The sequence below is a fragment of the Leucoraja erinacea genome, chromosome 8 (assembly GCF_028641065.1).
Source record: "Leucoraja erinacea ecotype New England chromosome 8, Leri_hhj_1, whole genome shotgun sequence".
NCBI lineage: Eukaryota > Metazoa > Chordata > Chondrichthyes > Rajiformes > Rajidae > Leucoraja > Leucoraja erinaceus.
In genome coordinates, this window is record NC_073384.1 from 39,594,170 (window position 1) to 39,617,869 (window position 23,700).

General features: G+C 44.5%; 1 protein-coding gene across 1 annotated transcript in view; it reads left to right on the forward strand.

The window, feature by feature from the left end:
- The first annotated feature begins 3,608 nt into the window (after positions 1-3,608).
- ryr2a (ryanodine receptor 2a (cardiac)) overlaps positions 3,609-23,700 on the forward strand; it is a 426,354-nt gene continuing 406,262 nt past the window's right edge. Inside the window, exon 1 of the mRNA XM_055640013.1 lies at positions 3,609-3,731. Coding sequence (XP_055495988.1) covers positions 3,684-3,731 — 48 coding nt within the window. The 5' untranslated portion in view covers positions 3,609-3,683. The remainder of the gene's footprint in view (positions 3,732-23,700) is intronic.

Below are 23,700 nucleotides of genomic sequence, written 5' to 3' on the forward strand. Positions count from 1 at the left end.
TTGTTTCCATGAATGGGGTACTTAATTGGGGATTGTCTTTATGTATGGCAACAATTGCACTGATGTGTATGCCAAAAATGTTTTTCACTGTACCTAGGTACACGTAACGATAAAAAAAACATTGAACCATTCAACAGCTTTATTGTCACCAAATGCAACAACAGTGAAATACGCTTTGCATACTGCGCATGCTGGCGCCGCCATTATTGGCTCCATTATTCAAAGTCCAAAGTCATTGTCCTTTGTCCAAAGTCATTGAATCATCATTGTCTTTATGCCTCATTTTAATCCCCACAATATATTCTGGTATCCTCTTCAGTACACGTTAGGTCAGCCGATCCCAATTGCTTATGCCACATTCCAAACAGCCACTAGGAGGTATACAAGACCAGTCCAACAAGGATACATGTGACCTGTGAAACTATGTACAAAGGATTGTGTCAGTAATGTTTAAGCATAAACACTTGTGAATACAGTAAACCCATAAGTCATTGTCTTCTAGTGCAGACACAAATCCCCAGGAATGTTTTTATTATTGTGAATAAGAATAAAGAGATAGGCTTTCTAATATATAGTTAAAGTTCAAGTTAATTCAGTTGAGCTTTTCCTGGACATTGTAGGCAAAGACATGGAAAGATTTTTACAAACATTCATATATTATGGACATATACACCAACATTTTATGATAAATATGAATAATAATAAATAGGTAGGCTTTTGTAATACGTAGTTAAAATGTACATTAATTTAGTTTACGTTTTCCTGGACAAATACACATTGAATGTAGATTAGTTTAGTTTACGGTCACGTGTACTGAGGTACAGTGAAAAGCTTTTTTGTTACATGATTACAATCAAGCCATTCACCGTGTACAGATACATGATAAAGGGAATAATGTTTAGTTCACGATAAAGTCCAGTAAAGTCCAATTAAAGATAGTCCAAGGGTCTTCAATGAGGAAGGTCAGGACTGTTCTCTAGTTGGTGATAGGATGGTTCAGTTGCCTGATAGCAGCTTGGAAGAAACTGTCCCTGAATCTGGAGGTGTGCGTTTTCACACTTTTGTACATCTGACCTGATGGGAGAGGAGAGAAGAGGTGAGACCTGTTCCTGATTATGATGGTGGCCTTGCTAAGGTAGCATGAAGTGGTTAATGTGCACCCAACACAAAATGTCCAGACATTTTTCTCACTGCTGTAATGAGTGCTTGTTTTTTCAAAGCTGTTTTAACAAAGTGTTACAGAACAAAAAGGAAAGATTTACATTAATATGAATTACTTGCAACATCAGGCCTCCATTGCAATGGGCTATTTTTCCCAAAGCAAAGACACATTGTTTGTGTATGTATCAAGAAATGTGAACTGTAAATTCCATGAGAAGGAACATTTATTCCGTGTCTCAGATTTCTTGGGAGTGATTTATGAATTTCGTAAGGATGAATCTCCCTTTTCCCCAAATTGCTGTAACATGGGGTTTGGCTGTATTCAGTGCCTTGATGGGACAGACCTGGAGAATAGTGTACAGTTTTGCCAAGGATTACTTCCAGAGATGGTAGATTTGCTATATGATGAGAAATTGGGTATATTCTGCAGTTGGAAGGATGAGGGACAATCCCATTGACGTTTGCAGAATTCTTAGATAGATACAAAATGCTGGAGTAACAGCGGGACAGGCACACCAGCATTTTGTGACTATCTTTGGTGAAAACCAGCATCAGCAATTCCTTCCTACTCTTTACAGAATTCTTACTGGAGACACAAGGAACTGCAGATACTGAAATCCTGAGCAAAACACAAAGTGCTGGAGCAACTCAGCAGATAGACACAAATTGCTGGAATAACTCAGTGGGTCAGGCAATATCTCAGGTGAAAAAGAGTAGGTGACTTTTTGGGTCAGAATTCATCTTCAGACTAAAGTCTGAAGAAGGGTACTGACCCAAAACATCACCTATTCTTTTTCTCCAGAGATGCTCTGTCACCCGCTGAGTCACTCCAGCATTTTGTGTCTATCTTTGGTATAAACCTACAGTTCCTTCCTACACAGTAACTCAGCGAGTCAGGTAGCGTCTGTGGAAGGAATAGATTGGCGACGATTGTGTTCTGGAACATTCTTCAGAAACCAGAGATCATTGTCAGAATAAGTAAACTGTCATTTAAGGCTGAATTGTGGAGCAATATCTTGAATTGGAGGGAAATAGAACCTTGGAATTCTCTACTCCGAAGCGCAGGAGACTCAGATATTCAGATCGATCTATTTGGGGTGATACATTGGCGCAGCGGTAGAGCTGCTGTCTTTCAATGACAGAGACCCGGTTTCAATCTTGACCTCGGGTGCTATCTCTATGGAGTTTGTATATTCTCTCTGTGACCATATGGGTTTTCCCCGGTGCTCCGGTTTCCTCCCATATTCCAAAGACGTGTAGGTTAATTCGCTTCTGTAAATTGTCACTAGTGTGTAACAGAGAAATAGTGTACGGGTGATGGTTTGGCATGGACTTGGTGGGCGAAGGGCCTGTTTCCACGCTGTATCTCTAAACTAAACTAAACGATCTAGTTGCAATATTAACTCCACACTGTTCCCTCCAGCCCCCTTTCACCCCTCTAAAAAGGGCATGTTATTCATAGAACATAGAACAGGTACAGAAAGTGCTGGAGTAATTCAACGGGTCAGGAAGCATCTCTGGAGAACAGGGGTAGGCAATGTTTCTGGTCAGGACCCATCTTCAGTCAGATTAAATCGTGTTCTACACAAGATTCCTGCATCTGCAGTTCCTTGTACATAAAACAGTAACAGGCCCTTCAGCCCGCAATGTCTGTACTGAACATGATGCCAAGATTCAATGGATAAACATGGATCTGCAGATAGGCACAAAGTGTTGGAGTAACTCAACGGGTCAGGCAACATCTCTGGAAGATCTGCTGAGTTACTGCAGCACATTGTGTGTGTGTGTGTGTGTGTGTGTTGATGCCATGATTCAATGTCAGGACCTGCGGTGGTTCACAAGGACATTTACCTACCTGCGCTGCAGGTCTCTCCTCTCCACGATTCTGCACAGTACTTGCACCACACAGGTTTACATTGTGACAAAACTTTAAAAAATACAGTGAGAGAGACAGAGGAGGTGGGAGGGAGGGTAGAAAGGGGAGGAAGTGTGGGAGAGGGGGTGGGGAATGAGAGGTGGGGGGAGAGAGGGGGATGGGGGAAAGAGGGGGAGAGAGAGTGGGGAGATGGTGGAGGTGGGGGGAGAGTGAAGAGAGTGGGAGGGAGGGGAGAGAGGGGTATAGGGGAAGAGAGGGGGGGGGGGGAGGAAAGAAAGGGAAGGGGAGTGAAGGGGAAAGAGAGAGAGGTAGAGAGAGGGAGGTGGAGAGAGGGGGGAGGAGAAAGGGAAGGGGAGAGTGAAGGGGAAAGAGAGAGAGGGAGGTGGAGAGAGAGGGGGAGAGGAAAGAAAGGGAAGGGGAGAGTGAAGGGGAAGAGTGAAGGGGAGAGAGGGAGGCGGAGGGGGCGAGAGAGAGCGCGCGCACGCCCACGAGCGGACACGCGCGTCGGCTGCCGTGCACGCGCACAGGCGGCGATCCCCGGAGCGGGAGGGAGCGCGCAGAGGATTTGCAGCTCTGCTCTGCGCTTGAGAAGGAGCCCGTGTGTGAAATCGAGGGGACGGGCAGCGGGCTCCCGGAACCTGCAGTCATGGCTGAGGCGGGGGAGGGAGAGGACGAAATCCAGTTCTTGCGGACTGTAAGTAACCCAGTTGATCATTAATTTCGTTTTCCCCCAGACCCTTTATTCGTGCACTAAATAATAACACCTTCCACCCTTCCTCCTGCCTTCCACGCGTGGATTTATATTAGCCGCATTTGAATCAATGGTATTAGTGTTGTACTGCACTTACTGATGCGCTGACGCCAAATGCACGCTGTTCGCTCTGTTTGCAGTGATTTCATATTCAATTAATTTGCTCGGCTATTTTTTACTGCCCGCTACATTTTTTTTTGTAGGAGAAAAAAAAAATGTTTGGGGTGACCAAATAAAAAGAGCTAAATTGAAGTGAAGCCACCTTTAATGTCCCGTTGTGCGGATCATGTGTGACTCGAAGCCAATGTGTCTGTAATTTGATTTTTGTCAAAGGCAGGAGTTTGTGTCGGTATTATTTTAACTGTCCTCTCATCCTCGATGCAAACACACACACTCACACATACACACCAGTGGAAGAGTTGGTGGGAATGCCGTAATTCCAGGAATCTGTCAGGGAATGCCTGCGGTGATCTGGGTTGTGTCAGAAGCAAAGAGGTAAACCGTTGCTCCTCAGCTCTGCTCTAACGAGCATGTTTCATGTTGCAGAAGACACATACAGTCACCGTCTATGCCCACGATTGCCCAGTTGAAAAGCAATGCAGTTGCCTCGTCCCCCACCTTCCCCCTCCTCCTTCCCTTACTCACTGCAAACATCTGTCTTGCAAACCAATTGTAACGACCGATCCATTTAATGTTTGGTCTCCTTTGCTCGTTGATGCAGTTAATTTCCGCAGAACATATATCGGGGAGTGCAGAACCGCCGTTGTATTTTACGCGTCCAATCTAAATACTGCTCGCGTTGCAAAAAAATGTACAATCGTCAAAAAAATAATGCAATTTCCATTCTGTGATTTACAATCCAAGATGTAAAATTGAGGATTGAACAGCAGAGAGTTGTAAAGCGCGGGTATCCACAATCTGGGACTAGACGTGCTATGCGCAAGTGTCTTTTTAAACAGGTCCTCCGGTGTTTTGCATTTGGATATTTATAAAGTTTCCAAAAGGTCAGGTTGAACAAGGAACCCGTAAAAGTAGGGAAGTGAACAAGATTATGATGGTGTCACACCGAGCTGGAAGTTTTCATCATCTGCCAGGCGTCTGGCATTGCCAGCACTGCAATATTTGGCAGCAATTAGCCCACACAAACAGGGATTTTTTTTGTCGAGTTAGCTCATGAGGGCTTTGGCACAGGTGACACCCGCAGAGATTTCACCCAAACTTTGGTGAAATGACCTTGAGCCAGAAGGCAAAAAAGAGAAATAAAACCACCGTGATCTCTGCTGTGTGTGTTTGGGCCTCATGAAAACTGTGCGCAGCAGAGATAAACCGTTGTTTTAGTTACGTGAACATCGTTGGTATTGCTTCAGAGGTGAGGCGGAAATAATCTAGCAGAGGTAAACAGCAGAAACACCAGCTTTCCGTGTTTGAAGTTTTCATACCGATCTATTAATCTGTAAATCGTGTCAATGTGGTAAACTGCAAAGCCAAAAATGAAGGGGGCATCTGCAAGTGTATATTACAATCTTTCAGCATGCTTTACCAGTCTTTATATCCTTATGTACATTAACCACGTGAAAGCTTTAAAAATGTCCTGAAATCTGAATAAATATTACTTTCAGTGCTTTTTTTCATTTCTCTTGTCAAAACACTCTAATATGCATTCCTTTGGTAGACACAAAATGCTGGAGCATCTCTGGAGAGAAGGGATGGGTAACGTTTCGGGTCCAGACCCTTCTCCAGTCACCCATTCCTTTCTCTGTAGAGATTCCGCTGAATTACTCCAGCATTTTGTGTCTATTGTTGGTTAAAACCAGCATCTGCAGTTCCTTCCTATGCATTCCTTTGGCATTGATAAGTACACACTTTATGCAATACAATTTAAAATTGAAATCGTTACTGTTTAAAATTGCACATGCTTTGTATTTGTAAAATAATCATCACCCATTAAACGTAAACATTCAGACAGGTACATTGATAGAATATTTCCCGCAGGCTGGGGGAACTAGTGTAGATGGGACACGCTGGTCGCTGTGGGCAATTTGGGCTGAAGGGCATGTTTCCACGCTGAGTGACTCTTTGCCTCTAAGGTGAACATCTATTACATTTTGCCATTAGTGAGTAGGAATCTGCAAATTCTCTCAATTGAAAACTTCCACCAGTGCCCTTGCAAACGTACAGGCGATGACACATGAGTTTTGCATTCAACTTGGTGTATACCAGGTTTGCTGTCAGTTTAAAAGGATGAGGGCGGACCTCATTGAAACTTACTGGATTGTGAAAGGCCTGGATAGAATGGATGTGGAGAGGATGTTTCCACTAGTGGGAGAGTCTAGGACTAGATGTCATAGCCTCAGAATAAAAATACATACCTTTACAAAGCAGATGAGGAGGAATCTCCTTCATCAGAGGGTGGTGAATCTGTGGTATTCATTGCCACGGATGGCTGTCAATGGATATTTTGAAGGTGGCGAGTGACAGATTCTTCATTAGTTGGGGTGTCAGGAGTTATGAGAGAAGGCAGAAGAATGGGGTTGAGAGGGAAAGATAGATCAGCCATTATTGAATGGTGGAGTCAACGTGATGGGCCAGATGGCCTAATTCATCTCCTAGAAATTGTGAACATTTGAATAGATCCTTTTTGTTAAGTAAGGTTTTCTCCAACTGTGTTCCATTTAGAAGTTCAATTCAAATGGTGCTAGTGGATTGAACACATGAAAATGCAAGTGAACTCAGCTGATTGTGCTCAGGTTGTAGTCAACAAAATAGAGAGAGTACAGAGGAGATTTACTAGAATGTTGCCTGGGTTTCAACAACTAAGTTACAGAGATAGGTTGAATAAGTTAGGTCTTTATTCTCTGGAGCGCAGAAGGTTAAGGGGGGACTTGATAGAGGTCTTTAAAATGATGAGAGGGATAGACAGAGTTGATGTGGACAAGCTTTTTCCCTTTGAGAATAGGGAAGATTCAAACAAGAGGACATGACTTCAGAATTAAGGGACAGAAGTTTAGGGGTAACATGAGGGGGAACTTCTTTACTCAGAGAGTGGTAGCGGTGTGGAATGAGCTTCCAGTGGAAGTGGTGTCGGCAGGTTCATTGGTATCATTTAAAAATAAATTGGATAGGCATATGGATGAGAGGGAATGGAGGGTTATGGTATGAGTGCAGGCAGGTGGGACTAAGGGAAAAAAGTTGTTCGGCACGGACTTGTAGGGCCGTGATGGCCTGTTTCCGTGCTGTAATTGTTATATGGTTATATGGTTAGGTTGTTTATAGTAATATTTGATGATATAAGTGTGCCAAAGGATGAAGAATTGAGTTGCCTTTAGTAAGGTGGGGGGGATAAAGGGAGGGGGAAGGAAGGTGTCTGTAGAAGTTACCTAAAATTGGGTTTATTAATGTTCATGCTATTGGGTTCTTAACCACCCAAACTGTTGCAAGTAAGAATTTCATTGATCTATTTCAGGGCATATGACAAGAAAACACTCTCGACTCTTGAGATTTGGGGTGAGGAACCATTGTTTCAGTTCCCTGACATCTCAAGGTTTCTTGCTTCCACTGATATGTTTTAACCAATATTTATATTACAAATAAAAGTAATTTCTCATGATTGTTCTGCAAATTTGAATGAATAACTGGATCAATGTTAAGTACTTACTCCTCGATTTCTACGTGGAGTGTTTTTGATACACGTCATTGTCATGGATAAAACATTGCCATTCCCTTCATATAACAAACGTTGGGAATGCTGCCTTGAAGATAAAAGCTTTAAACCAAATGAACATCTACTTTCAGTTACCTTTTCTGACCTCCAGTTCCCTTCTCTACTTTCAGTCTGAAGAAGGGTACCGACCCAGTCCTTTTTCTCCAGAGATGCTGCCTGACTCACGGAGTTATCGCAGCACTTTGTGTCTATCCTCACGTTGATCCATATGTCACTGGTCTTTAGTTATAATGATACTTAGAAATAGTACCTTATTTTCCAACTGGGCATCTATCAGCCTTTGGTATTCAATATCAAATCCTCCAGGTAACTAGCTTTCTCTGTCTGCATCAGAACTGATAATTTATTTGTCTACGATATTGGCTCAGTTTTTTAATTTCTATATTCGCACAGTCTGAGCTAGGCATGTTGTCCAGTTCTGCAGTTTGCACCCTTTCGCATTATTTTACACAAAGGCGGGAGGAGAGAGACGTTGGTTCACGGGTGGCGGAGGAGGCCCTACAGTAGTCTGGGGCTTACCTGGATCGAGGGTGCTCCATTATATCCACGTGGACTGGACTTTTTTTTGGTGTAAATAGCACCAAAATATCATGACGTGCATGTGAAAGCTGTACAAAAAGAATTTCACTGTGCAGTGCGTGTGCAACAATAAAGAGCCATTGAACCATTTTGTCTGCATTCTTAATCTCTTACCATCTTCATCATGGATTATCTTCAATTTTTCTTCTTCTGGTTACTCCATTAACTAATTGACCAACTTTTCTTCATTTTAAATTAAAACAAATCAGATGCTTTTCTTAAAAGAGGCAGGACTCATTAATTCATTTTGTTTTATTGTCACAGGATCTATTTCAGAGCAGGGAATGTTTGGTACAATTGCATTAAAAGATGCATTAAGATATAAAGATGACTTGTGATCCTCCTGGTATTTTTGTTGAGAGATTATTTTATTTTTCCATTTTATTCCCATGCCAACCCTAACTTCACCCTATCACAGATTTCCTCTCTGTCCTGCCCATCTCCCCAACATTCTCTGTACTTTAAAACAAATACGTTTCCCCTCCAAGTCTTGGCAAAGATCTCCGAACTGAAATGTTAGCACAGTTTCTGTCTCCACAGTCGCTGCCTGACCTGCTAGGTCTTTGTAGTATTTTCTGTTTTTATTTCAGATTTCCAACATCTACAGTGTTTTTTTTAATTTTCATATATGCAGCCGTATTTGAAGCAGGAAAGCAGTCAAAACTCGTTACACATTTATCATGCAATTATGTGTTTTAATAGCCTGCCAAGATGTTACAGTAACTCCACTCTGCCTTTGTTTTACCCAATCAACCCTGTTTAGCTACAGTTGAAGTCCATTTCCTGCAGCGATATTATCACCAGTCAGTTTGTTTTGATGTATTAATTTAGTGTTAAGAAAAATCCTGTCGACAAGAGATTCACTGTGACACCTTTTCCATCTGATCAGAACTTTTATAAAACGCTCAGAAATAATACGACTAAATATCAGTACACTCTTAGATTAAAATCACAAATAACGATGCACATGTTATTGACTCTTTGTTCTGAGCAAATATGCTTTAATTGATTTTTCGCCGTCTATTATCAAATACGGGATTGCAGAGGGCGAGTGCTAAATCCATTAGACGTCATTAGAAGGTTGATTAGTCGTGGCCAAAGCAAACTGGTACGGTGGAGGAGAGAATACTGGAAAAGCTGAACAGAGCCTTGAATGAAGAAGAGAAGAAGCCAGAAGTGTGGGCAATAGGAGAAACACTGGTGGCACGGTGGTGCAGCGGTAGAGTTGCTGTCTTACAGCGCCAGAGACCCGTGTTCGATCCTATCTATGGGTGCTGTTTGTACCTTCTCTGTGACACCTCGCTTGGGTTTTCTCCCGATGCTCCGATTTCCTTCCACATTGCAAAGATGTTCAGGTTTGCAGGTTAATTGGTTTTGGTAAGAATTGTAAATTGTCCGTAGTCCACAAGATGATGATAGTATACCGGGATCGCTGGTTGGCACGGACCCGGTGGGCTGAAGGGCCTGTTTCCATGCTGTACTTCTAAATTAAACTAAAAGGGAACATGTTTACTGAGATGAGAATAATTGACACCTCATTAAAGAGGGCCAGGCATTTGGTCTGCCACCACTGGTATTTCAGTATATCAGGATAAAAATTATTGCTTTGACTAATCCCATTACTAAAATTGCTAAACCCGTTTGCGTTGTCTTATTAAAGGAAATAAATTGATAAAATATGGAAAATTGTTTATCACAAATGGGAATAGTGTGTTGAATTGTGTGAAGCTTTTGTTATATGTAAGAAATTGTATTATGGTTATTGCAAACAAATACTTGTCCATTTTTAAAGTAGTTAATATTTAAATTAATACTAGCTGATATATACTACCATATATCCCAATGAGTAGAATATTTAAAAAGAAGTTGTGACATAAAACTAATATTATAAATTAGAATTTCAATATTTAAATATTTAGTTTAGTTTGTTGTAATGTGTATTGAGGTACAGTGAAAAGCTTTTGTTGCATGCTATCCAGTCAGTGCAAAAACAACGCATGCTCACAATTGAGCAATCCGCAGTGTATATATACATGATAAAGGTAATAATGTCAATAGCGTTTAGTGCAGGATAAAGGCAAATTAAAGATCTCCGAGGAGGTAGATGGTAGTTCTGGACTGCTCTCTACTTGTTGGTAGGATGGTTCAGTTGCCTGATAACAGCTGGGACAAAACTGTCCCTGAATCCGAGGTGTGCGATTTTGCACTTTTCTGCCTCTTGCCTGATGGGAAAGGGGAGAAGAGAAGGTGACCAGGGCGTGACACGTCCTTGATTATGCTGCTGACCTTGTTGAGGCAGCGCAAGGTGTAGATGGAGTTAATGGAAGGGATGTTGCTTTCTGTAATGGTCTAAGCTGCGTCCGCAATTCTCTGGAATTTCAATTTGGAAACGTGATGTTGAATTTGTTTATTTTAATGATATCCATTGCTTATATCTGCAGATTCCTTGAGTTTAATGCTGCTTCTCTGGGAGAAAGTATTCATGTGATAAGAACTGTCTCTGCACTTCAAATGGACTGATAAGTGTGACTTAACAATAATCTGGTTATTCCTAAAATGCACTTATAGTACAATTTGTGCTGATAACGAGCAGAAACTTTCTAACTGTTAATTTGCAATGTCATTTTATATCAGGGGTGCTTTTAAGGATTGCACTTGGAATCGAGCAAAGGCGTGATATTGATGGATGAATGGATGTGTTGGCTTGAGAAGTATTTTAGGGAGTAAGACCCTTCTTCAGCTAGTCTTGTTAAAAAAAATTGAATCGCAAGGAAAAAAAATTATATTTATGGAGTAGCTTTCATCCTTTAACACAGCCAAAATGATGCGGTCAGTGAAATACTGTCACAACGTATCGAATCATTTAGACAGTTACATTGATGGAATTGGTTTAGATGGATATGGCCCAGACGCAGGCAGAACGCAGGCAGGCGAGACACGTTGGTCGGTGTGGGCTAGTTGGGCTGAAGGGCTTGTTTTCATACTGTATGATTCTATAAGAGTAGTCACAGAGAGGCAAAGAATTACAGTACTGCACAACATTACGATGATAATGACCAGACGTTTAGAATGATATTAATCAGATTACCAGAAGAACTCTGTAACACTGCTTCAGAAATTCTCTTGCGTCGTGTCAGAAGGAACACGAGTCTCTGGTTTAATGTTTGATCTCAAAGTTGGCATTTCCAGTAGAGCAGCACTTCCCCACTCAGGCATGAGCCTTGATTATGTGCCAGAGTCTGTGCTCTGCCACTTGAATCCAAAACCTTGTTGGCACGAGATATGATGGCCATCAACTGACACTGTGAAATGTTACTAAAACTCTCAGGTTACTTTTGCAAAAGATGTTAAATTTAATTTCCTATCAAGTATTTCCTACCAATCCTATAAAGTAATTAACTGGCTCTGATATTATTTCAAGTAGTCAACTAGCTCTGGTATTGTTCTTATAAAAAAAGAAACTCTAAAGAGCACATAGAACTGGTTGGCGTGCACTCAGTGGGCCGAAGGGCCAGTTTCCACGCTGTATCTCTTAAACTAAACTAAAACTAGAACGTAGAACAGTACCATCTCATGGCGCAGCAGTAGAGTTCCAGCCGACAGTGCCAGAAACCACTACGGGTGCTGTAGGAGGGTCGGAGGTGGAGCTTTGCAAGTTGACGAAGCCTGTGCTAGGGCCTGAGTCGGCTCAACGGAGGAGTCAAGTGGGGACCTGGCAGCTATAGTGGAAAGGTCGATGTTGGGGTTGATGAGGGCACTGACCGGCGGATGAGGACGGATCACATGGGAGTGAGGATGCCGCTGCCAGGGGGAGGAACAAAGGAGGACCTGACGCGGGGGATCGCCATGGGGGGGGGGGGGGGGGGGGGGGGGGGCAAGAACCATGGAGGACCCGGCATGGGGGGATTGGCAAGGAGGAGGGGGAAGGGTGGAGAACAAAGATGAACTTGGTGTGAGATACTTTGTAACTTTGTAAGAGCCCTTTATGCGGCAACTATTGCACACTTTAGGTATGCAAGCAAAGAATTTTGCTGTGACTTGTCACGTGTGACAATAAAGTATTAATTCATTCATGTCTGTATGGAGTTTGTACGTCTGCCCTATGACCGTGTTGGTTCACTCCGGATGCTCCGCTTTCCTCCCACACTTCAAAGACGTGCAGGTTTGTAGGTTCATTGGCTTCTGTAAATTGTAAATTCTCCCTGGTGTGTGGGATGGTGCAGGTGTACGGGGTGATCACAGGGCAGCGTGCACATGGTGGGCCCAAGGGCCTGATTCGGTGCTGTATCTCTAAAGTCTAAACTGCAGCCCAAGAATAATCCCTTCAGCCTTCCATGTCAGTGCCGACCATGATGCCAAGAACATCACTTATCTTCCTGCAAATGACCCATGTCCCTCTATTCCCTGCATATCCACATGCCTATCCAAAAGTCTTTTAAATATATCTGACATATCTGTTTCAACCACCACCCCCCGGCAGCGTGTTCAATTTGAATTACTGTTTTAAAATGTCATAAACCCATATCCCCAATTCCCTCTGCTTTTATACATAATTCAAGCTTCTCTCATTCAAGATGTAATTAAACTTAAAAAAAAACACACTAGCTTCACCTATTGAACTTTTGACTGCAAATTACCATATCAAGAACACCAGGGGCGCCGTACGATGGCTGCTCCGCCGGCTGTTCGTTTTTTCATCTTTTAAAAAAAATGTTAGTGTTTGTTAAAAGTTTGTTTTTATGTTCTCCGGTTTGTATTATATGGGGGGAAGGGGTAGAGGATCGGGGAAACTTATTTTCAAATTCTTACCTCGCTGGAGATGTGATTAATTTTCGGATCACATTCTCCGGGCACTCTGCGGCCTTCTATCGATGGAGCTGGAGGCCTCCTCGGACTGTCGTGAGCCCCACCGCAGGGCGTGGAGTTGACATCGGAGCTGATCGCTTGCCTGGATTCGCTCCAACCCGCGGCCTGCGGACATACCATCAAGAGCTCGCAGTCTCGGGAGAGGCCAAGGCGGGAAGCTCCAACGACGCAGAAGGTTCGACCAGCCCCAACGCGAGGTTTGATCACCCGGCGTGTGGGAGCTGATATTCCTCCCGATGCAGGAGCTGAACGCCTCGACGCGAAGGGCCCGAACGCCGCCGGCTACGGGAGTCAAGACCGTCCCGTCAATGGAGGGCTCGAGGCCCCCGACCGTGGGCGAACAAAGGGAAGGGACTTGAACTTTATTTTGCCTTCCATCACAGTGAGAAATGTGTAGGAGTGACTGTGGTGGATTTTCATGTTAAAATGTGTTTTGGGTGTTCTGTTCCTTTTTATTTGTATGACTGACTTGGCAAATGAAATTCCTCTTTATGTTGTACTTACTTGGCAAATAAAGTATTAATCTGATTCTGATTCTGCCATGACTCCCATCTTATTCGTGCAAAAACAAAGAATTTTACTGTACCTAAACAGTAGGTAAAGTATCATTGAGGTATTTTAGCAACCACAGGGTAGCTTTAATTTTAATCCTGATCATGGAATGTTTGTGAATCCCTTATTTGGTTCAATGAAACCTGAACTGCTGCTGTGGTTGCAATGTTATCAGTTGATGCAGGCTGGTAGAAGAACCTTTGTCTGGTACGTGGACTCTTAAAGATAAAAGTATGAGGCAAAATTATGGAATGTTTGGATACATTCTTTCAGATACAATTTTCATTGTACTTTATTCCATGTGACAATGATCAACCTAAACTTAGACTAAGATGGTAAGCCACTGTCTAAAGTTCCATGTGTCTACATTTTATTGATCCACTGCAAAATGTCCTTAAGGTCTGCCTACTTTGAAGAAGTCCCCCATCGCAGACAACACCACCATTGCGGGCCGGATATCAAATAATGATGAGACAGAGTATAGGAAGGAGATTGAAAACCTTGTGTCCTGGTGTCGAGACCATAACCTTTCTCTCAACGTCAGCAAGACAAAGGAGATGGAGATCGACTTTAAGATAAGAAACAAAGCGGTGCACATACCCTAGTTTGCATTGACGGTGCCGAAGTAGAGATGGTCGAAAACTTAAAAATCCTAGGAGTCAATATCACCAACAACTTCTCCTGGCCCACCCACATTGAAGCAGTGACCAAGAAGGTACACCAACAACTCTACTTCCTTAGAAGGCTCACGAATTTTGGCCAGTCCCCTACAACTCTTACCAACTTCTACAGATGCACCATAGAAAGCATTTTATCAGGATGTATCACAGCTTGGTTTGGGAACAGCTCTATCCAGGACCACAAGAAATTGCATCGAATTGTGGACGCAGCCCAGTCCATCACACAAACCAACCTCCCTTCTGTTGACTCTATTTATACCTCACGCGGCTAGGCCAGCAGCATAATCAAGGATGAGTCGCACCCTACCCACTCCCTCCTCTCCTACCCTATCAGGCAAAAGATATAGAAGTGTGAAAACACACACCACCAGATTCAGGGACAGTTTCTTCCCAGCTGTTATCAAGCAACTGAATCATCGTACCACAAGTAGTGCTGAACTACTATCTACCTCTTTGATGACCCTCGGGCTATCCTTGATTGGACTTTGTTAGCTTTACCTTGCACTAAACGCTATTCCCTTATCATGTATCTATACACTGTAAAAGGATTGATTATAACCATGTATTGTCTTTCTACTGATTGGTTAGTACGCAACAAAAGCTTTTCACTGTACATCGGTACATGTGACAATCAACTAAACTAAAATTTCTATCCATGTTCTCCAGAGACTGTTTGGTGAACGTTTGTAACTTTGTCAGCTCCAGAAACGTGGCGATTCTTGTGTACAGCCTGGGTGAGGTCTGCTATATGATTTTAACGGGTTGTATGCAAAGCAAAACATTTCACTGTATCTAGGTACCTGTGACAATAAAGAATCATTGGATCATCGAAGATGCCTGACCCGCTGAGTTATGCCCCTGTCCCACTTAGGAAACCTCCGGCAACCACCTACAACCTCCGGGAACCGCACGGAAAACTTGGGTGGGGCGCAAAGTCTCCCGAGGTTTCCATTCAGGTTTCCTAAGTGGGACAGGGGCATTAGTCCACCACTTTGTGTCTTTTTGTTTTGTAAGCCAGCATCTGCAGTTCTCCTTGTGCATGGTCATTTGATAGAAGCGTTTATAGTTTTAAGAGGAGGTTGTAGTTGAAACATAGAAACATAGAAATTAGGTGCAGGAGTAGGCCATTCGGCCCTTCGAGCCTGCACCGCCATTCAATATGATCATGGCTGATCATCCAACTCAGTATCCCATACCTGCCTTCTCTCCATACCCTCTGATCCCCTTAGCCACAAGGGCCACATCTAACTCCCTCTTAAATATAGCCAATGAACTGGCCCCGACTACCCTCTGCGGCAGAGAGTTCCAGAGATTCACCACTCTCTGTGTGAAAAAAGTTCTTTTCATCTCGGTTTTAAAGGATTTCCCCCTTATCCTTAAGCTGTGACCCCTTGCCCTGGACTTCCCCAACATCGGGAACAATCTTCCTGCATCTAGCCTGTCCAACCCCTTAAGAATTTTGTAAGTTTCTATAAGATCCCCTCTCAATCTCCTAAATTCTAGAGAGTATAAACCAAGTCTATCCAGTCTTTCTTCATAAGACAGTCCTAACATCCCAGGAATCAGTCTGGTGAACCTTCTCTGCACTCCCTCTATGGCAATAATGTCCTTTCTCAGATTTGGAGACCAAAACTGTACGCAATACAATACGGGAGGAAGAGATAAACTGTTTATGCTGGTTGGGAGTCCAGATAGATTGGTCCAAGAATGAGATCCAGGTTTTTGTAAATAAAGTCATGAAAATCTTTTTCAAGCAGTGGATGTCAGAAAATTGTATCACTCTTCCAGAAATGGGAATGCATCACCATCGGCACCGTAAGATAATTTATAACTTGCAAGACCTGGTTGGCGACCTTGGATGATAAGGGAGGGCAGTGCTAGATTATCCAGTTGTTCCTTTTGCCTATCAAGGAAGAGATATTTGTATTTATTGCAGTCTCTTGTGTTTTGTTCAAAGTTGAATGCTCAGTGCATATTCCATTCCCGGCACGGATGAGACAGACGACTCTGAATGTAACCACCACATGAAACAAATGAAATATCATGACTGCAATAGGAGGACACTTAATTTTGGATGTTTTTTCTTTCTGAAATTGGCATGGTAATAAAAATGATTTCCATGCTTGTATTTCTGTTTTAGTTTAGAGATACACCGCGGAAACAGGCCCTTCGGCCCACCGAGTCCGCACCGACCAGCGATCCCCGCACATTAACACTGCCCTACACACACTCGGGACAATTTACTCATACACCAAGCCAATTAACCTACATACCTGTACGTCTTTGGAATGCGGGAGGAAACTGAAGATCTCTGAGAAAACCCACGCGGTCATGGGGAGAACGTACAAACTCCGTACAGACAGCACCTGTAGTCAGGATCGAACCCGGGTCTCCGGCGTTGTAAGGCAGCAACTCTATCCTGCACCACCGTGGCCGTGGCCGTGGCACGTTTGTTCTTGCGATTGTTTAGTGGTTTCTATTTTTTCTCACTTGGAAGGTTGTTCAGAAAAGCCCTTTAGTGTGCACACAGAGACAGACATGCGCACACACACAGACGCACAGACACGCGCACACGCACAGACGCACAGACACGCGCACACACAGACACGCGCACACACACAAACACGCGCACACACACGCATACAGACAGACAGACACGCGCACACACACACACAGACACGCGCACACACACAGACACGACACAGACAGACACGCGCACACACAGACACGCGCACACACACAGACACGCATACACACAGACACGCGCACACACAGACACGCGCACACACACAGACACACATACAGACAGACACGCGCACACACACACGCGCACACACACAGACACATACATACAGACAGACAGACACGCGCACACACACAGACACGCGCACATGCACAGACATGTGCAGACAGATAGACAGACACATGCACAGAGCCAGACATCCGCACAGAGACAGACACGTGTGCACAGAGCCAGACACCCGCACAGAGACAGACATGCGTGCACACACAGACACGTGCATACAGACAGACAGACACACGTACACAGACTGACAGACACGCGCACAGAGACAAGCACAGAGACACACACACACACCCATACATGTGCACACAGACAGAAAGACACGAGCACACAGACAGACAGACACGCGCACACAGACAGACAGACACATGCACACAGCAACGCGCACCCAAACAGACAGACACGTGCACACAGACAGACAGACACGCGCACACATAGACAGACAGACAGAGAGTTTGAAGAAGGGTCCCGACCCAAAACATCGCCTGTTCATTCCCCCTGACAGATGCTGCCTGACCTGCTGTTGCTCTCACATTTTGTGGTTTATGTGGGACGTTTGGCGATAGACAGTAACTGCTGGTCTTGCTAATGATATCCATGCCCTGTGAACAAATGAAACGGAAACATTTTCCTGAGGTACATTCCCACAACAGATAGGTGACACAGTGGTGCAGGGGTAGAGCTGCTGCCTTATAGCACCAGAGACCTGGTTCGATCCTGACTACGTGTGCTGTCTGTACGGAGTTTGTACATTGTACATGCTCGGGTTTCCTCCCACATTCCAAAGATGTGCAGATGTGTAGGTTAATTGGCTTCTGTAAATTGTCCCTAGTGTGTAGGATAGTGTTAGTGTACCGGGTTAACGCTGGCCGGCATGGACTCAGTTGGCTGATGGGCCTGTTTCCACGCTGTATCTCTAAAACTAAAACTAAAACTCAAACAGATGGCTTGATAAATGGTTTCTAAAGAAAAATGACTATAAACCGGGTTATCAGCATGTAATTCATACCAACACACATTATGAATAAGATGAATCAAAATGAATCTTGTGGTTTTAAGTGCGAGTCCAAGCACATTTGTTCTATTAGCTGCTGCATGTTTTTTTTCCTCTTATTTAAAGGTCTTATAACCCATTTGACAAATCTATGTCATTTTGATTTATAATTGGAATACATTCTGTGCAGAATCACAGAAGAAGCGGAGCATTTCCACTGGGGAATGGAATTCTCACTTGCTGGTGAAGACTCATGTGGTTTGTTGGATAAGTCCCCTTGGACAGGGAAACAGTGCATGGAATTAGCTTTTGCCAATGTATTTATGACCATGCAATTTGTATGTCACAGAGCCATATAGCATGAAAACAGGCCCCTTGTTCCAACTCGTCCATGCATGCAATGTGTATGTCACAGAGCCATATAGCATGAAAACAGGCCCCTTGTACCAACTCGTCCATGCTGACCAAGATGCCCCATCTAAGCTGATTCCATTGTCTTTGTTTGACCCATACCTCACTAAACCTTTCCTATCCATATGGCCAAGTTTCTTTTAAATGCTTCCTCAACTACTCCCTCTGGTAACCAGTTCCATATACCCACCATACTGTGTGTGAAGACGTTGCCCCTCAGGTTCCTATTAAATCTTGCCCCTCGCATTTAAAATGTCTCCACTCACTTTAAATGTGACCTGTTGAGGAACATTCTTAATGGGCCAAGCAACCGTTCTCAGATAATCTCTCTTTTTCCTACTTTATCTGGTTATTCCCTTGTTGTACTTTAATATTCTTTAGCCCTGCTCAGATTTTGCACACATTCTTGTCCGTTTCTGCTGTTTTGTCATTATATTTATTGTTGTATTCATCACCACTGTTTACTCTGTCAGCATCGTGTGAATGAGTAAATTCACTGCACCTTGGTGTACATGTCAATAATCTAATCTAATCTAATAATAGTAGGTGAACACAACATTTAGTGCAGTACTTCCTACACCTGTAGATGGTGCCGTAATAATCATGTTCAATGTTATTATTTGACAATGTTCTCAATGAAACTTCCAAAACGGCACACTTATTGAGAGAAATAAAAAGAGCCTTCTTCCCTATCCCACTGTGAGGGACATTGGCTCATTTCCAGCAAATGTTCTCTGATTAGGTGTCAGAGGTTATGGGGAGAAGGGAGGAGAATGGGGTTCAGAGGGGAAGATAACTCATGATTGAATAGCAGAGTAAACGTGATGGACTTATTCTGCTCCTAGAGCTTAGGAATTTATGAGCAATATTTGGGCTCACCAGATCTTTCACCTGTCTCTCTGTCTCCCTGTCTCTCCTCATCTCTCCTCGTCTCTCCCTGTCTCCCCCCCCTGTCTCTCCCTCTGTCTCCCCCCCGCCCCGTCTCTCTCTGTTTCTTGTCCTACCTCCCCACCCGAAGACCCTGCTGCCATTTTCCACCTGCCCTGCAACCCTGACTGACACTTGCCGTGGACACAAGGAAATACAGAAATTGGAATCTTGAGCAAAGCACAACGTGCTCAAGAAACTCAGCAGGTCAAGCAGCATCTGTGGAGGAAATGGACAGATGATATTTTGGGGATTAGGTGGATTGACACAAGGTGCTGGAGTAACACAGCAAGTCAGGCAGCATCTCTGGAGAAAAAGGATGGATGACATTTTCAGTTGGGACCTTTCTTCAGAGAGTCACAAGCATCACCTATCCTTTGTCTCCAGAGATGTTTCCAGACCTGCTGAGTTATTGTAGCATTGTCTTTCCTTGATATAAACCAGCATCTGCAGTTTTATCTTTGATATAAACCAGTATCTACAAGTGATAGGTGGTTACAGGTAATGGCAAGGGGGGGGGGGGGATAGGTTGATAGGCAGATGGCGCTTCTACCCAGATCACTGGGTAGAGCCACTTGAAGCAGTGTGTTTTCTGTATGTAACTTCATACCTTACAGCTATGAAACCAGTGGTGATTTGATGCATGGAGAATATCACTGGGATCTTCCACTATGTTACAGTAAAACCTATCATTATTGTTAAAACGTTGCCAATAATCTTTCTCAGTAGAGGCATTAATGTAGCGCTGGAGATGAATCTTCAGTTGTGTTCCAGGACCACCTCAAGACTCGAGATACAATGTGGGATCTCACCGGCAATGCTGCCAAACCTGAATTGTAATGGCTGTTTGTTTCCAAGTCTATTGTGTGAACAGAAATCTATGGGATTGTAATTGTGTAAAAATGTGAAGATATCCCGGCTGGTGGAGCCGCCGTCTCACGTCGACAGAGACCAGGGATTGTATTTATGTCAGGCAATAATCCCACTGATCTGGGTGCAAAAAAAAAAATCTCACTATACATTGATGTAAGTGGTAATAAAAAAAACATTGATCTTAGATAGACCTCGGGTGCGTGGAATTTGCATGTTCTCTCTGTGACCGTGTGGGTTTCCGGGTTTCACCCACATCCCAAAGACATGTGGGTTTGTAGGTTAATTGGCCTCTGTAAAATTACCCTTGGTGTGGAAATGAGATGACATAGAATTGGCGTGAACGGGTGCACGCCTGCATTTCTTTCAATCACCAGTAATAATATACGCTGATTCCATTTTTATATTGTTTTGCCTTGTCATTGGTTCTGTGGTGAGTTAAGAATTGGATTCCAGCACACTTAGGTCATCATTTCCAGGACTAATGACTCGGATAAGCTTGAGTGAGGATTTCCTGATCATGCGAACCTGTCCAGCAATGCCATGGATTTCTTGCTCTTTCTTTATTGAGAGCCTCCTCTTCCTCAGCCCCATCTGCCAACAGGGAAGTTTGGAGACGGCTTCATCCTCTCGGTATCGCTGCTAATGCTGATAGCTATGATTGTGGCCATGGATACCACAGGCATGAATTCCTATTCCTGTGCCATCTATTTGCAGCCAGACTTGTGTGGGAGTGGGATCAAGTAGAGAGAAACCAGGTCTTGTTTTGTGGAAGCTGATGCAAACATGCAGTCCAGTAATCTAACAGAGAGACTATCATTTTTTATTGGGATGCATCACAGCATGGTTTGGAAACAGTTCCAACCATGACCGCAAGAAATTGCAGAGAGTTGTGGGCACAGCCCAGTCCATCACGCAAACTAACCTCCCTTCCATTGACTCCCCTTCCATCTACACCTCATGCTGCCTCAGCAAGGTCACCAGCGTAATCAAGGACCAGCCTCGCCCCTGTCACTCCATCTTCTCCCCTCTCCCATCAGGCAAGAGATACAGAGGTTTGCAAAAGCACACCTCCAGATTGAGGGATAGTTTCTTCCCAGCTGTTGTCAGGCAACTGAAGTGTCCTAGCGGTCTAGACCCCAGTCTACCTAGCGGCCTTGACCCCAGTCTAACCAGCAGCCTTAACCATGGAGTGCATTAAATCCAGTCTACCCAGTGGCCTTGACTCACTGCAATTCACCTACCACCACAACAGGTCCATGGACGATGCCGTCATCCCAGCCCTGCACTCATCCCTAGAACTCATTCTGACCGACATCCACTATAAAAAACCTACTGACTCCCATGGCTATCTGGACTACACTTCTTCCCACCCTGCTTCCTGTAAGGACTCCATCCCCTACTCCCAATCCTCTGCCTACGCCGCATCTGCTCCCAGGATGAGGCGTTCCACACCAGGGCATCTGAAATGTCCTTGCTCTTCAGGGAACGGGGATTCCCCTCCTCCACCATAGATGAGGCTCGTACCAGGGTCTCATCTATACACCGCAACACTGCTCTCTATCCCCATCGCTGCACTCGCAACAAGGGCAGAGTTCCCCTAGTCCTCACCTTTCACCCCACTAACCGTCACATACAACAAATAGTCCTCCGTCATTTCCGCCACCTCCAACGTGACCCCACCACTCGCCACATCTTCCCATCTCCCCCCCTGTCTGCCTTCCGCAAAGACCGCTCCCTCCGCATCTCCCTTGTTAATTCTTCCCTTCACTCCCCTACCACCCCCTCCCCGGGCACTTTCCGTTGCAACCGCAAGAAATGCAACACCTGTCCCTTTACCTCCCCCCTCGACTCCATTCAAGGACCCAAGCATTCGTTCCAGGTGCGACAGAGGTTCACATGTATCTCCTCCAACCTCATCTACTGCATCCGCTGCTCTAGATGTCAGCTGATCTACATCGGTGAGACTAAGCGGAGGTTGGGCGATGGCTTCGCCGAACACCTCCGCACGGTCCGCCAGAACCTACCTGACCTCCCGGTGGCTAGGCACTTCAACTCCCCCTCCCATTCCCAATCCAACCTCTCTGTCCTGGGTCTCCTCCATTGCCAGAGTGAGCAACACCGGAAATTGGAGGAACAGCACCTCATATTTTGCTTGGGGAGTCTGCATCCTGCGGGCTTGAACATCGAATTCTCCCAATTTTGTTAGCCCTTGCTGTCTCCTCCCCTTTCCTCAGCCCTCGGGTTGTCTCCTCCCATCCCCCAGCCCTTGGGCTCCTCCTCCTCCTTTTTCCTTCCTTCTCCCCGCCACCCCCTGAAGAAGGGGTTTCGGCCCGAAACGTTACCTATTTCCTTCGCTCCATAGAGGCTGCTGCACCCGCTGAGTTTTTCCAGCATTTTTGTGTACCCTCATCCCTAGAACACCTGGATAAGAGAGACGCCTTCATCAGACTCCTAGTCATAGACTACAGCTCAGCCTTTAATGCTATTTATTACACCATCCAAGCTTATCACCATACTCGCGGGACTTAGTGTCAGCATTCTTCTCTGCAACTGGATCTTCGACTTCCTGACCAACAGACCCCAATCAGTGAAGATAAGGGACAAATTATCCTCGCCAATAATCCTCAACAGGGTGCTCCCCGTTCTCAGCCCGCTTCTTGTACACTCTGCAGCCATGTACAAATCTAATTCAATTTTCAAATTTGCAGACAGTATCCCCATTGTGGACCAGATATCAAATAATGATGAGAAGGAGTCTAGGAAGGAGATCGAGAATCTCGTGTCCTGGCATTGAGGCAGCAACCTTCCTCTCAATGTCAGCAAGACAAGGGAGATGGTAATCGACTTCAGGAAGTGAAGTGGTGCACATATGCCCCAGCTTGTATAGATGGTGCCGCAGTAGAGATGGTTGAAAGCTTCAAATTCCTAGGAGTTATTATCACCCACAATTTCCCCACGACCACACATATTGAAGCAACGGACAAGAAAGCACACCAACACCTCTACTTCCTTAGAAGGCTTAGGAAGTTTGGCATGTCCCATATAATTCTCATCAACCTCTACAGATGCACCATAGCAAGCATTTTATCAGGATGCATCTCAGCTTGGTTTGGGAACAGCTCCATCCAAGACTGCCAGAAATTGCAGCAAATTGTGGACGCAGCCTAAACCGACCTTCCTTCTATTGACTCAATTTACACCGCATGCTGCCTCGGCAAGGCCAGCATCATAATCAAAAGACAAGTCGCACCGTGGCCGCTCCCTCTTCGCCCTTCTTCCATCAGGCAAAAGATATCGGTGACCGGGCGCAGCGGTACAGTTGCTGCCTTACAGCATTTGCAGCGCTGGGGACCCGGGTTCGATCCCGACTACGGGTGCTGTCTATACTGAGTTTGTACGTTCTCCCCGTGGCTTCATGGGTTTTCTCCCAGATATTTGGTTTCCTCCCACACTCCAAAGAAGTACAGGTTTGTGGGTTAATTGGCTTGGTAATGGAAAAATTGTCC